Source organism: Grampus griseus (assembly GCF_964374135.1).
Source record: "Grampus griseus genome assembly, chromosome: 16".
NCBI classification, from domain to species: domain Eukaryota; kingdom Metazoa; phylum Chordata; class Mammalia; order Artiodactyla; family Delphinidae; genus Grampus; species Grampus griseus.
In genome coordinates this window covers 81,519,013-81,535,171 of record NC_139010.1, presented here as the reverse complement: position 1 = coordinate 81,535,171, position 16,159 = coordinate 81,519,013, and the positions used below count along the sequence as shown (strand labels likewise).

General features: G+C 42.4%; 1 protein-coding gene across 3 annotated transcripts in view; it reads right to left on the bottom strand.

Moving 5' to 3' along the window:
• DOCK1 (dedicator of cytokinesis 1) overlaps positions 1-16,159 on the bottom strand; it is a 526,850-nt gene that overhangs the window by 80,759 nt on the left and 429,932 nt on the right. For all 3 annotated transcript variants that reach the window (XM_082673365.1, XM_082673366.1, XM_082673367.1), the window contains exon 33: positions 6,239-6,387. In XM_082673365.1, the coding sequence (XP_082529491.1) occupies positions 6,239-6,387 (149 nt within the window). The remainder of the gene's footprint in view (positions 1-6,238; positions 6,388-16,159) is intronic.

Sequence of the window (16,159 nt, the reverse complement as noted above, 5' to 3'; positions counted from 1 at the left end):
GCTCCAATTTAGGAGATCATGGGGTGAAGGGTCTCAGCAGTGGATAATCCAAAAGCCAGTTCTCCTTGGTTTGGAATGCATCATTTCTGTTGGGGCTTAGATTTACCATTCTTGCTATAATGCATTTATAAGTGTATAAAAACCAGGCTTGCATTCTCCAGGCATCCAGGGACACATTTACAGAAGAGATCTGGGGTTATGTCAGAGCAAGGGAGGCCCAGGATGGAAAGGTTTGCACAAATAACTCACCACGTGGGTAAAGTGCTTAGAGGTTACCAAGAGCTGGGAGAAAGCTGAGCTCTAGGACCGCGGTCAGCTTAGTGCATTAGCGAAAGGGTTTCTTTCGAAACCCTTTATTAATAACCCTAAATAATAACCTAAATAACCCTAAATTATTCGCAACTAATCCTGGGTGCAGGAATGCTTCTCTTTATTGCGCTTTGCATTACTGTGTCTTTTAGAAATTGAAGGTTTGTGCATTGAGCAAGTCTACTGGTGCCCTTTTTCAAACAGCCTTTGCTCACTTTGTGTCTCTATGTCATATTTTGGTAATTCTTGCAATATTTCAAACCCTCCAGCAGCCTTTACAGCTAGCTGAAGGCTCAGATGATGGTTAGCATTTTTCAGCAATAAAGTAGTTTTTAATTTTTAGCAATGAAGTATTTTTAATTAAAGTATTGCTTTTTTAGACATAATACTATTGCACACTTAAGAGACTACAGCATAGCGTAAACAACTTTTATATGCACTGGGAAACCAAAAACTTCATGTGATTCCCTTTATTGAGATTTCCCTTTATTGCAGCGGTCTGGAAACAAACCTACAATATCTCCTAGGTCTGCCTGTATGGGTGCACTTTGCCCTACTCTCTGTTTTTTAAGAAAAGCTTCTCACAAGGTTCTGGAGGTAGGACCATGGTTTTAGACCACCCCGTAGTATTAGAGAGATTGGGAAATTAGATGCTCTTTGGTTCTGCACCCCCCGTTGGAATTGTCCAATCCAACAGCACTGCAGAACCATGCCCTTCTCTTTAGCATCACTGGAGGGGCTGCGGGGGAGAAAGGCAATGAACTGTGTCTGTGTGGATCACATGGCCAAGAAGAGGGCACTGGCCTGGCAGAGAGCAGCCTGGTTCTCTGACACCTGTGGGGCTCCGGGCTCACATGCTGACACCCGAAATGTAACTGATCCCCCCAAATCTATCACTCAGCCTTTAATCCTTGTGCTCAGACACACTAGTATTTTGATGTATATTGCATTCCTCTTGCTTAACCACTCTGTAAACTTAATTACACACTTAATTAATCTCTGGCACTCCATATCCCGTATTCTAAAATCCCCACATCCTTCTACGTCTAACAAGCGGGCAGCTCAGTGACCTTGAAGCTTTTGTGAAATACTCAGGAGCCTAGAGGTCCCAAGCCCTAGACCTGCAGCAGCCTGGCAGGGGAACTGGCTGCTACACCTGGCAACACCTTGGACAGGTGTAGCTGTGCCCCACTGCTATACAACCCAGACCGAGGATTGACTTCAGGGCTGTATTCACTGACAGTGGACTCCAGGAACAAGTCTGCACAGTAAGTCCTGTTGGTTAGAGATTATGGAAGTCTAGGCATCTCTTTGCTGGAGAGCTTTTCTAATAGGATTCGATGTCATCAGAACTCTGAGTCCAGGGTATTATTTTCCATGATCTCTTGGACCACTTTTGGGTCTGGGGTTCAGTGAAATAAAAGTATAATTCTTGGGCCATATTTCCCCTCTAATCATCCAAAATGACAGAATCAAGTATTATCTTTTAAATGAAAGCAAAAACAAACCAATCAACAAAATCCTAATGAACTGAAGAATAAACGAGATAAGATATGGGGATGTATGTATATGTACAGCTGATTCACTTTGTTATAAAGCAGAAACTAACACACCATTGTAAAGCAATTATACTCCAATAAAGATGTTTAAAAAAAAGAATAAACAAGATAAAATCACCACCAAACTTATTCACATTCATGTTACCGTTCAAAATATATTGGCTTTGCCACCAAGTGGCGGAAGCTGTCAGCATCCACTTGGGTTATTCAATTATTTGCTTAAGGTTACCAGCCTGGGTAGTGGGAAGAGATTATTCAAACAGGAACTCGGGAACATAGCAGAACAAAGATTACTCACATTCTAATATTTTTACAACTAAATAGGAATTTCTGGAAGTTGAGGAGCATTTTGCTGACCCTCACGAAGATGACAGAAAATAGCTCCATGACTGAAAATATTACTTTGCCGTGGAGCCTTTTCCATCCCATTTTCATGAATGGTCTAAGAGCCCAAATAGTCATTTGCTGCAATTCTCAGCTGTTAGTTCTATATTTTCCAAAGACATAACAAATGCATTTCTTTCAAAAGGTGCTAGGAGAGAATTTAAAGGTATGCTTTTCCTCTGAAGGAAAACCCAGAGAGGCTAAGACTCAGAATGGTACTCATCTGGGGGCAGGGATCTCAGTGAGATGGGGGAAGCGTCAGTTAAGGCCCATCTTGGGGCTCCATGTCCACTGGATGATGTAAGAGGCCCTAAGACAAGGATGATCCCAAACCTCTCCGTGCTAGCTGGGCAGATCCTGAAATCTTCACACATAACGTCTCTCCTTTGGAAAAAAACAAAACAAAACAAAACAAACACCCCCCCCCCCCAAGATTTCCCAAGGTCCTCAGTTTCAGGCTAATCACGCTACTCTGGGATCTCTGGGATTGGGGTAGGGTAGGGTGGGGACGGGGGACAGTGGCTGACAGTGAACACACCTGCAGGGATGACTTGAAGATCGGACGCATGCCAAGGACAGTGAGAAGAGTATGCATCCACTGGGACTAACGCACTGGAGGGAAGCAGTGGGAGAAGCATCTGAACAGCCCCACTCTGAAAGATACAGCAAGCTCTAAAAAAGCAAGGCTACGCCACATGTTCAAAACACTAAAGTTCTGTAAAAATGAAAAACCTTAATCTTCCCCTAACTCCATTAGGTTTGCACATCTGCTATGAAGGCAGAGCCAATTTAAGCCTTGTTCACGTGACTAATAAGGTTAGATAATTGAACTGGTGGCGGATTAAACAGTGGCCAGTCAGCTCCATCCTAGGAGCTCCCTGGATGGAGGCGGGGAAGGCTGTGCCCTGCTGGTCTGTACACGTGCAGCTGCACACGTTCACCAACATCACGGACGAGGAACAGAGGGCGTGCCTTGTGCTTCAGGAGAGCAGCCGCTGGAGGATGAGAGCTGAACCGAGAACAGAAAGGAGTCAGAAAAGATACAGCAAGTCGAGAGACAAATGCTGTGGTCCAGGAGAGCCCTGGGATAGGGGGTGAGGGGAGCAGACGGACACTGGGGATGAGACAGAGGAAGAACCCACAAGTCATTGCAACCCACCATGGAGGCCAAGAGAGCAAGCCAAGGCCAGGCCAGTGGGACTGGACCCGTGAACCAGATGACAAGGAGCCAGGCAGAAATGGGGATGATGGGGAAGCAGCAGAGCTGGGAAGGATGACGTCACGTGGCATCCACGTGGCCTCCCGCGGGAGGCTGAGATAGGTCAGTAGAAAAATTGAGATGTCCCAACGAAAAGGAAAGTGATCATTTCGCAATTCACCAGAACACATTAATGTGGCAGAGAGATTTTTTTCACAAGTTTTCGTTTTTCTGCCTTGCTTTTTACCTTCGAGGTGTCCTAGCACCTGTCTGTGAGGGTACGAGCAGATGACAACACAAGGAACGAACGGCCAAGGATTCTTCACCAAAAACTCGAGCAGCTGTTTACACTTAGCCCGAATGTGTTCTCTTTTTCTGTGGACCTTTGTCTTCATGTTTGTGTTTTTATTTACACATGTCCAAGTGAGGCATGTTTTAGGCTAAGAAAGTTGTGATGGTGGAATTAAATGGGTGTAATTACTTCATGGTACGACTTAAACCATTTGGTTTTCTGGAAAGATGTCTCATGATGTTGGGACAGATTCTGAAGCCACTACTGGGCACACAGTGTTGAGAATGGAGGCAAAAATGCCGTGACTCTTGTCTACTTTGGGCCGTTTACTGATAAACCTGAGAACTCTGTGAACTGGAGAAAATGAAGCACATGCGCAGAAGACGGTTATAAGACATTTTAAAACTATGGTGAAACAGGAGTGAGACAATGAATGGGAGGATGAGAACAATTCAGAAACCAAACTCTCAATTCCAACGGCCCTTATTTTGACCCAAAGACTCCTTGAAAGAATCACAAATGACATAATGTTTTAAAGGTTTTTGATCTTATATTCCCGGGCTAGTAACATTTATCTATATAAATATGTTTTTCTCCTTTACCTGATTCTTTAATTTAATAGCATCTTTCCATAAGGTCCTCCTTTGAGGCTTGATTCATACAAAATTCAAAACATCTGATGCATTTGCAGCCTAGGGAAGAGCATTTTAAATTACAGTTCCTAGTTCTGGTGAGTTGGCAGTGAGACGGGGCCATGATTTCGTGCCGGTGGCAGTAGGGATGGGTCACATCTTGTGGCAATAAGATCAATTGGCAGTAATGTCAAAAGTCACACAAAATATTTTGAATCAGCAATTGCATTTTTGAGACTGTACAACAGGAAAACTTCCAAAAGAAATTCAAGCTACATGCACGATTATGTTCACTGCATTGTTTATTCATAGTAGTGAATACAACCTAAATGCCCCACTAAAGGGGATGGATCAGAAAGGATGAGGTCACTCATTCTATGAAACGTTACACCATCCTCGAAATCATGGTAACTACGCTGCGGTCGAGGAAAATGTCCTTGATATATTGACAAACAAGAAGAACAATGTTAACAAAGAGGGGACAGTGTTTACGACGTGACACCTCACGTGTACAAAGGCTGACGGTGAACCAGACAGAACAAACCAAGCCAGCTGCTCTTTCAAAATAGTCTAATTTTACAAATAAATAAATGTAAGGAAACCTTCCTCACCCAAAAGGAAGAAAGAAAAGAAGGAAGGAAGGAAGGCTGGGCTTTATGGGTTTGATTCTATATCTTACAACAGCTCTTTCGAATAGATTCTATTTCATACCAATTTTACAGCTCTGAGCTGGAGACATACAGATGGTCAGCGATTTGCTCAAGACCCAGGTGGTTCCTGACTGAGCAGGGCTTTAGGATCTACCCAGACTTCAGCGTCTGAATGCCATGCTTACAGACGGGGCTTCTTTGGGCTTTGTATCTGTCTCTTGTTCTGGGAAATAGTATAATTGCTCTTCGTGGCTACTAGCTTCATGCAATAATGACAAAGAATGACCAATTAAAGCCTATAAACTATTCAAAGTTTCTGAAACTGGAAAGTACAAAAGTGAGGAAGGAAAACCTACTCTTGAAATATTAGATCTCACTAAAATCATGCTACCTTGATTGACGCAGTTTTGATTTCCATTCACTATAGGAATTTCTCTCTAAATTCCTCAAAAATTTATGTAAAATGCTTAGTACATTAACTCCCCTGAATCACTATAATATTTTAACAGAGGTAGTTTTCAATCTAGAGGACCTCCTATCTCTGGCTTTTTCTCTTGCCTCCTGCAAAGCATCAGTACACAAAGGAGAAATCCATTGTATGTGCATGTGTGTGGGCTTGTGCGTACCCAGCCAGGAATCCATAAACACCATACTTTTCCAGGGAAGGAGATTTTGTTCCTTTTCACATATCAATTATTCAGATTTTGTCCTTCATGTTGATACAGGATGTTTCTAGCACTGCATCTGGGTTACACTTTCTTTATGGAATTTTCATCAGTTCCATTGCACAGGTAAAAAGACCAAGGCACACACTTAAAATAAAGGCAAAGACTTTACACTTAAAAATAATTAACTCAGTAAGAAGCAGCCAGTCTGACAGAACACAGTAACATCTGATCAAAAGCTCCAGTGCACATACAAAGGAGGGCCAAAGAGAGAGTTTTACCCAGATTTAATGTGTCAGTAAATCCACTTAAAAGTAAGTAAAAGCTAAAAATGGAGAACAACGTTCTGTAAAGATGAGAGTGAGATCCTCCCTAAGAATGACAGGCTTCTTCCACAAGGAAAGTCTAGGACTTTTCTCTCTTAAGCTGTAGGGAATTATGTTTTCCATATTCAGCATGTGTAACTGGAGAACCATCTATAAGTCTCAAGGTACTCAGGCTTGTCCCCCTTTTCTCTCCAAGCCACTTACTGCACACCCACGTCCTTACCATCTGGAAGCTTCGGGTGGAATGGAATTCACACTGCATCATGTCAAAGAAGATGGGGATGGTGGCTTTGCGAAGCTCTGTCTCAGGAATCAGTGTCATTTCTAATATCGGGCCGACCATTTCTGGAATGAACTTTATCTTGTGTTGACCTTGAATAAAGAAGTGCATTATTCAGAAGTGTTTTAAATAAAGGATTCTGAAATGAGCTTCAATGGACAGAAACAAAACTACACAGATCATTGTGATTTTGAATGCTAGGATCTTGGGAATATGTGCCCATTTCTCACCTACAGGCAACAATTTTGCGTGTGCCCAGTCTTTAGTATAAGAAGTGAACTGTATTCCAAACAGTGTAAGTGAAGCTGTTAAAAAAAAAAATCTACCCAATATAAGGCCTGCAGTCATGATTTGTCTGTTACCGACGACAAATGCCATTTCACAAACAGACAATTACATCACACACATCGGGGCCTGAGCAGCTAACGGGTACCCAGTTTTGGAAAGAGCAGGGCTGGGAGACGGGACCCTTGGCATCTCATTTTATGAACAATGAACAAGAGTTGATAAAGTGAAGAGGTTAGGGCAGGTGGTCTCTTGGGCCCTTTCTGTCTGCAACATCATATGAAAAAGAGTTTACTATTTGGAACCTCTGTAAATAATGTCAAGGGATCTCTATAACGTTCCGAGTGACTGATCAGAGAAATCAAAACCAGACCTCAGGATGTGAAGCTGTGAAAACAGAAAGGATTCTGCCTTTTTTGACTATTTGATTGGATAACGCACCTATCTTGTCCAGATATGATTTTTAAAGCATAAGACTATAATATTCATTATGATTCACAAGGACAATAGTATATGCTTAAAACAACTTTCGAGAAAACTTTTCAAAAGCTGTTTTAAGCACATACTTCTGCCCCTATGATTAATGATGAATATTATAAAATTAGCTAACACTTACTAAGTACGACTACATGACCAGCCTCATAGAAAGAGTCTCACTGAATTCTCAACATAATTTTGTGAGACGGCTACCATTCCTCTCCTCTTTTTAAAAACCAGACTGTACTTTATTTTTTAATAGACTTTATTTTTTAGAGCAAAAGTGAGCAGAAGGTACAGAGATTTCTCCTACACCCCTGCCCCCATTATAACATCCTCCCCCAGAGGGAGTGCCATTCTGAACTCTGTTTTACAGATGAGGAAACTGTGAATTTCCCCAAACCAGCGTGCTGTTCAGTGGAAATGGTAGAGCAGGATTGGAACCCGGGTCTGTGATTCTGAAGCATCAGGTGTGTCCCCCGTGCCCGGCCTGCCGGTCACGAGATCTTTCCAGGACACTAGTCCTCTCCATCTCGTGGTAACAGAAACGATGCTGGCTGTCCACACCACTCCCTTCTCCGTGTGCTGCCGTAATAACCCAGATGCAGAGGACACTGACCTGTCATTTTATCTAGCGTTACTGGGGTACCACACTTCTAAACTGGGTGTCCCAGAAAGTAGAGACAGGATTCTTACAGGCTCCAAACCTTTTTATTTTTTTCTTTTCTATTTCAATTATTTTGTTGGAAATCTTGGTATCACACCTCTTGAGGCCTCCGCCTTCGACTCGGACACCGCTAACTCAAAATCTCCATTTTTTCGTTTTTTGCTACCATTGTGCCTCACCCCAGCAGTGGCCTCCACACCCTGCTATGTCTAAATTCCTGAGGGCTGGGAGTGATGTGGGTGAACTTCCAGAGAACTTGAAGGGATAAAAGGCCACCAGAGGGAAGGAGCTGCTGGAAAACTCATTTCTGAAAAAAGGGGGGCGTTGACCTTATGTAAGGTGATATGATTAAATTTAGAGGCAGGTCCCATCACGGAAGGGGTCTTTTATAATTCCTGCCTTCTTATCTTTAATTTCAGAAATCCTGATTTATTTTCATTTCACCCCATTACAATTTATATCTTTTTGTTTCCAACATATAATAGAAGAATGCACAAGAATTAAATGCCTGAATGAGTTATTTGTGACATTTTGTTATTAGCACTCGTAATTTATCCAGAGTTAATCAATGTTACTAACATTTTTACACAATCTGGAAATACAATGGATACACTAAATAATTTCGTTTTCTTTATAACTCAGCTAATGCAGATTTCTGTAAAGAGAACCATTAAACAAATTTGGCTATTATAAATAAAGACCCTTAACAAAATCCATAATCCTCATAAGTGGTCTATATTAAAGTATTCAGAAATTTGTATTGGGTGGACACATACATAAAATGCAACCTTCAAAAAGGAATCTGAATATAATTAAAATCTTATTAACCTTTACTAAATAATACTTTGACTAAGGCCCTAATATAACACGATTCTCATCGCTTCCCCAAATGCTTAATGTTTCTGAAAAGCATGTAAGTGATGCAAAGCATTCTCTTAAAAATGCTATTATATCCAGTCTCTCAGGTGACACTTTTCTTGTATTATGCCTAAAACCTGTCAAAGCCAATGTTTCAGAAAACAGATGCTGGTGACAGAGCTCTTCATCAACCACAACTGCAGCGTCACGAAGGCCTCTGTCTCTCACTGACAGCCTTTATTGTTCCAGGCTGGGAGGATTGCATAGGAGAGAAACAAGCGGTTGCCAATGCAGGGATTGGAAAAATATGTTCCAAAAACGAGGGTGTCCTCAGCTTTGATTATTGCCCCTCCCATTAACACAGGACACGTTGGCTGGGGGCCAGCACTGAACTTCAGCCACAGTGATATCCCCAGGGTTTAACCTCGGAGAACCAATGAGTAAGCATTGGATACAATTCTCCAATATTCATCGTTTTTCTTTCTTTCTTTCTTTTTTTGGCATTTGCATTATGGATTTCCCCTGGAGCATCTGTTGTTCAAATTTAATGATGAACTCAGGTTTGGAATCAAAGGGAATCAAGGTGACTCCTGAAATGCAGGCTTCAAGAAAAAGAGGATTTACTTTCTTTTTTTCCTTTTGAGACAAAGGAAGAACAAACTAATTATCGGATCACAATGGGAATCGACGGATCACTCTGGTCACCTTGGCCAAACTCCTGGTTACCACTCCTCAATCCTTAAAAACCCACCGACAGTCTTTCTTCTAGTGACAAAACACGGAGCTTCTTCCCTGGGAACCAGACCGCGCTGTCTCAGGGAAGCTGGCTTCTCCCCCATCAACAGCCTCCCCCTGGGTGCCTGGATGATCTCTTGACAATCATGAGTGTTCAGAAATCCGGGACCTTAAACATCGTCTAATCCCAGGAAAATCTCCATATACACAAGAGTAGACAGAGCAAAAATTTCCATCACCCAGTCAAACGGATTAGGCCCCACTGTATGTGGGTTTTAATGAAAAGCACACAATTTCTTCCAAGTCTCCAAAAATACCCATGAAGGGAATCCCTGCGTGACAAATGTCCCAGACCGAACGTGGAAGATAAAGATCTTCCTGCGAGCACATTTGTTCTGGACAGACTGGAGAGACTGCGGCTCCGGGGCGCTGTATGTAACAAACAAAATGTAAATCGAGGTGAGGAAGGCAAAAGAGAGCTCAGGTGCTCTGCAGGCTGCCGCACAGAGTGCGCTTTGATAAATAACTGAAGAGCTGAGTAAATAAGCACGTCCGCTCCCCCCGCCCCCCGCCTTTATTGGGAGAGAGTCTGCCTTTGATTTCTCCTTTCACACTCAAAATATGACAGGTTTGGGAGGAAAAAAAAAAACCCCATGCTGCTCTGTCCCATGGGGCAGCACTGCGTCTGCACTTGCATTAAACTGAGCAACACAGACCCCGGATCCTTGTTCCAGTGCTGTGCAAGGAGGTGGGTTCTGGGCCGCTCACACCACACGTATGACTGGGAAGACTCAAGAAGGAGACGGTCTCACGGCACATTTGGCTCAGGGCCTGATCCAGTGACAGGTGACTAATTGTAAGAGGATAAATAGATCTGACGTCTATTTTTATTTTCTTGGTGGAGACTGCCAATATGATCTCAAACCTGAGCCCATTTGAAAAAAATGGTTTTTTTTGGTTGTTTAAAAGCTGTGTAGAAAATAGGTTGTATACATCTTAGGAAACTGAGATGTGCTCTCGTTAATTTCTAGAGTGGCATCCTCAGCAATGACGCTGGAGGGCAGGATCCAACACCTGAGATTCAGAGCAGCAAAGAAAGGGCCAGGTGGCCGGAGGTGACCCCACGGAGCTAGCCTTAGCCATTTTGAGGGGAAGCCGGGCCAGATTTTGGGAGCAGCCGACATGTTTATTATTTTTTTTTAACTTTCAAACATAATTTAATTATTCTGTAAGCAAGGAACCCAATCACGTGGGTTAATGATTACTTCTTGCTGTTACCAAATCCCTGCCCTTCACTGACCACAGTCACAGTTTACATTTGCCCTCCTGGCGGCTTCTCATGCCAGAGGCAGAGGTCCTGGTAGAATGCTGCCAAACACAGACCTGCTGCATTCATCACTGTATTCCAGTCAGCAACGGACAGGGATGAGACGGGACATTTGCTCTCTTAACTGTATCCTTTATGTTGCAAATCAAAAGCCTCTGTCACTTGACTCAGACTATTTAGAACGTAATGACATAATGTCGAGAGAACCAACCATCGGAACACTGGAGGCTTCACGAGGGCCCAGAGGTGGCTTCACAGAGAAGCTCATGCTTCCCTGGGCCCATCCCACTGTCTTCCATTGAAATCGTAGACACGGAGCAAATGAGGAGGAATCAGTTTCAAACTGTGCTCGATCTCAGGGATTCCAGAGATGACCTTGAGAACACTTAGAAGAAAAAAGAAAAGAAAGAAAAGAAAACCCGAGTGTCTGGGGCGCCCATGTGTCAGGCCAGCCTGGGCTTGAGCTGGCCTTTGGGGGCTCCCTCTGAGCCAGGAAATGGTCCTTCAGTTGAAGGTCAGAGAGGAGGGGAGGGTCCCGGGTGAGCTGAGCTGAGACAGCAGCTACTAATCAAACAAGAAGGACGCCTTTTAGTGTGTTAAAAACCAGTGTGAATATCTACCAGGGCGGCTGTCTCTACTTATCCTAAATGATGAGAAAAAAATTACCGAGGCGTTTCGGAATGAAGCATTTGAAAACACACCTAAAAGGGTCCTTTTAGGAGAAATAGACTAGCTCACAGTTCGTACTTTAGAGGTGACACTGAACAATTCAGAAGGTGTTGTCACTCTCTCTGGAAGGGCCGGGGTGAAAGATGACCGCAGAGGGCCCTCATGCAGAGGTACATCAGGTCCCCGCTGAAGAGCCTGGCCACAGTGGGTGCAGCCCATCACTCACTGGACTCCAGCACCTAGAAGAGCCCTGGGCTCCCACTTGTCCAGCCGAGAATGACTCCCTCCATGCCATTGCCCTGAACGTTCCTGCTCGCCCTCACCTGCCCCTCCCTCGGAATGGGGCTACAGACAGAACCTTCCTGGCAGGAGTCCCACAGTGTCTGACCTGCCAGGAAACGTGGGAGATGAAGCTGTCAGGGTAGGATCAATTTAAATGAATCATGAACGGTTCTAGGAGGCTCAGCATTTCACTACCGAGATCACCATATATATATAAAAAGCATTATTAAGCACCATATATACAAAAAGCATTACTGAGCACCATATATATAAAAAGCATTACTGAGCACCATATATATAAAAAGCGTTACTGAGCACCATATATATAAAAAGCATTACTGAGCACCATATATGTAAAAAGCATTACTGAGCACCATATATGTAAAAAGCATTACTGAGCACCATATAGATAAAAAGCATTACTGAGCACCATATATGTAAAAAGCATTACTGAGCACCATATATGTAAAAAGCATTACTGAGCACCATATATGTAAAAAGCATTACTGAGCACCATATGTATAAAAAGCATTATTGAGCTTCAGAGTTAGAAGGCTCTTGAAAACTTCCGTCCAGCCTCTGCATCTTACAGCCTAGAAAGCTGAGTGAGGGAAGCCCAGACCGACTGCGTCACGCAGCCAGGCAAGAAGTTCCACTCAAGTGGAACTCATATCCAGTCTCTTCCCTCGGAGCCCAGGGTGCCTGCTCTCTCCCCAGGGACGGCAGGAAGACCAAGGACGGGACAGTGCCAGGAAGGTTCTGTGTTGGAGGTGCAGCCAGGCACTCTGACACCGAGAGCCAGTACTTTGATGCTGGACGTTTCAGCTGCTGCAGCAAAGTCCCAGTGGAGAGTTTCCTTAAGGGGTCCCCAGTTGACTCCAGGACTGATGCCCACACAGCAAGTGGGGAGTGGATTCTCCTCCCAGTGAGAGCACAGGCAGAGAAGTCATCCCCACCAGCTCCTTCTCTCCACCTGGGAGCTCTCGCACTGGATTTTTATCCTGGAGAACCCAGCAGGCGCCTCATGTTAAACCAAGTTTCTTAATTTCCATGTTCTTAGTATTATCCACAGAGTATCGATTTCCCCCCCAAAGAGTTCTACATTTATTTTTCTGGATGAAGACCCATTTGAAAAAGACTCCATCCTTCATATAAATGGAAAGACAAAGAATATTTGGAAATTCTCCTAACATTCCCTAGAGATGTGACAGGGCCTTCCTTTACACACTTCTGCTGACCTCCGGGCACTCAAGAAGGATTAGGAGTCAAAGGCCTCTGAGGAAACCTGGCTTCAGTTGAAAAGAAGCCGCTGTGAACGTACTGACCGCTAAGCCAAGTAGCAGGGCTGGCCCTCAAAACCCCGGCCCTGTCTGCTCAAAGGGCCATCAGGAAGGCGGTGGAGTCCAATGCCACGGCCTTCATCGAAAGCCGTGTTTAGTTTTGTCACCTCGTTTCGTTCTGCCCAAGGAATGTAGGTACATCAGGGCACCTTTCCAGCCACGAAGAAAGCTATTCCAGGAGCACACAGATTGGGATACAGCTAAGGCGCCCCAGCCCTGGTGGAACAAACAAAACCCTGATGCAGTGGGGTGACTAGAGAGCAAAGTGGGCAGTGGCCTGCCTCCTTCTAGAGAAGAAAAGTCACTGGGGGGTGGGGAGAGTGGAAGCCCTCCCACAACAAACCAAGGTAGGATCTGTGTGCCGATCTGAGAGAAGGAAGGAGAGCCTGGGCAATTCAGAGGCAGAAACTTGCACAGGACCAGGAGTGGTGCTGAAGAAAGGTGCCCGGGGCACCTCAGCACAAAACCAGCGGAGGACAGGTGCCAGGAAGAGCTTCGTCTCAACTAGGAGAGGCCAGGTCCACAGAGGACACATAAAGGTGGTGAGGAGACACCAAATTATAAGCAGTTGTTTATTCCTTTATAAGGAACATAACCAACAGAATGACATGTCATAGTGGCTAACATTTTAATAGAAAATTCCTTGTTATATTAATCAATTCACTTATAAATAAAATTGAATTAATTTCTTATCATTTTTACTTTTTTCTTGCTTATTGTAAGAATACACTTAAGATGAGATCTACCTTCTTACATCTTTACATGTACAATACAGGATCATTAACTTGAGGCACCGCGTGTATAGCAGATCCCTAAAATGTATGCATCTTGCAAAACTTCAACGTTTCATCCTTTGACCAACACCTCCCCACTGCTCCTTCAGCACACCCCTGCCCCTGGCAACCACCATTCTGCTCTCTGCTCTAATGAGTTTGACTCCTTCAGAGATCTCATATGTGAGGATTCATGCAGTAACTGTCCATCTGCGACTGGCTTAGTTCACATCCAACAGTGGTCTTCAGGGTCTTCCATTTTTTTTTTCATATGATGGGATTTCTTTTATTTTAAGGCTGAATAATATTTCATTGTACATCTATAATACCACATTTTCTTTACCCAGTCATCTGTTGATGGGCATTTAGGTTGTTTCCATATCTCTGTTATTGTGAATAATGCTGCAACGAACATGGGAATGCAGATATCCAGATTCTGATTTTAATTCGTTAGAATATAGAACCTGGAGTGAGAATGCTGGATCATAGGGGTAGTTCTATTTTTATTTTATTGAGGAACCTCCATACACATCATTTTACATTCCCACCAGCTGTGTACATGAGTTCAAATTTCTCTACATCCTTGCAAACACATGATTATCTTTTATTTATTTTCTTCATAACAGCCATCCGAACAGGTGTGAGGCCATAGCTCACTGTGGTTTCTGATTTGCATTTCCCTGATGATTAATGACGTTAAACAACTTTTCATGTACTTACTGGCCATTTGTCTGTCTTCTTTGAAGAAATGTCTATTCAAGTCCTTTGACCACTTTTTAATTGGTTTATTTGTTTTTTTGCTATAGAATTGTAGGAGTTCCTTATATATTCTGGATATTACTCCCTCATCAGACATGGGGTTTGCAAATATATTCTCCCATTACTTTTCATTTTATTGTTTCCTTCCTTTATTGTGCAAAAGCTTTTTAGTTTGATGTAGTCTACTTGTCTTTTTGGTGCCATTTCCAAGAAATCATTGTCCAGGCCAAGGTCAAAAAGCTTTTCTCCTATGGTTTCTTCTAGGAATTTTATGGTTTCAGGTCTTACATTTAAGTCTTTAGTGTGTTATGAGTTGCTTTTTGTATATGGCTTAAGAGTCCAATTTCATTCTTTTGCAGGTGGATATCCAGTATTAACAACACTATTTGTTGTTCACAAACCACTTGTTAAAGTCACTTTCCTTTCTTCACTGTGTATTCTTGGTTTCCTGTCGAAGATCAGTTGACTGCATATGTGTGGGCTTATTTCTGAGCTCTCTCTTCTGTTTCATTGGTCTATGTCTGTCTTTATGCCAGTACCACACTGTTTTGATTTCTATAGCTTTGTAACTTATTTTGAAACCAGGAGGTATAATGCCTCCATCTTTGTTCTTCTTTCTCAGGATTGCTTTGGATATTCAGGGTCTTTTGTGTTTCCACATGATTTTTAGAATTGATTTTTCAATGTCTGTAAAACATTCCACTGGAATTTTGAAAGCAATAACAATATCAAGTCTTCCAATCCATGAACATGAGATGTCTTTACATTTATTTGTGTCTCTTTAAATTTCTGTCATCAGTGTTTTGTAATTTTCAGTGTATAAGTCTTTCACCTTCTTGGTTAAGTTTATTCCTAAATATTTTATTCATTTTTATGCTACTGAAAATGGGATTGTTTTCTTAATTTATTTTACAGGTAGTGTGTATAGAAATGCAACTTTTTTTTTTCTATGTTGATTTTGTATCCTGCAACTTTTCTGAATTTGTTTGTTAGCTCTAACACTTTTTTGGAAGAGTCTTTAGGGTTCCCTACATATAAGATCATGTCATCTGCCAAGAGAGGTAATTTTACTTCTTCCTTTCTGATCTGGATGCCTTTTATTGCTTTTTCTTACTTAATTGGTCTGTCCAGACTTCCAGTACTATGTTGAATAGGAGGGGTGAGAGTGAGCATCCTGTCTTGTTTCCAATCTTAGAGAAAAACTGTCAGTTTTTTACCACTGAGTGAGTATGATATTAGTTGACAATATATGCCCTTAACTATGTTAAGTTACATTCCTTCTATACCTAGTTTGTGGAGTTTTTATCATGAAAGGGTTTTGAATTTTGTCCAATGATTTTTCTATATCTATTGAGATAATCTTATCCTTCATTCAATTAATGTAGTCTATCACTTTTATTAATTTGCATATGTTGAATCATCTTTGCATCCCAGAGATAAATCCCACTTGTTCCTGGCATATGACCCTTTTAATGTGCTGTTGAATTCAGTTTGCTAGTATTTGGTTGAGGATTTTTGCATCTGTGTTCATCAGAGATGGTGGCCTATAGATTTCTTTCTCTTTTTTTTTTTGGTAGTGTGTTTGACTTTGGCATCATGGTAATGCTCATGTCATTAAATGAGTTTAGAAGTGTTGCCTGCTCTTCAGTGTTTTAGAAAAGTGTGAAAAGGATTGATATTAATTCTTCTTTA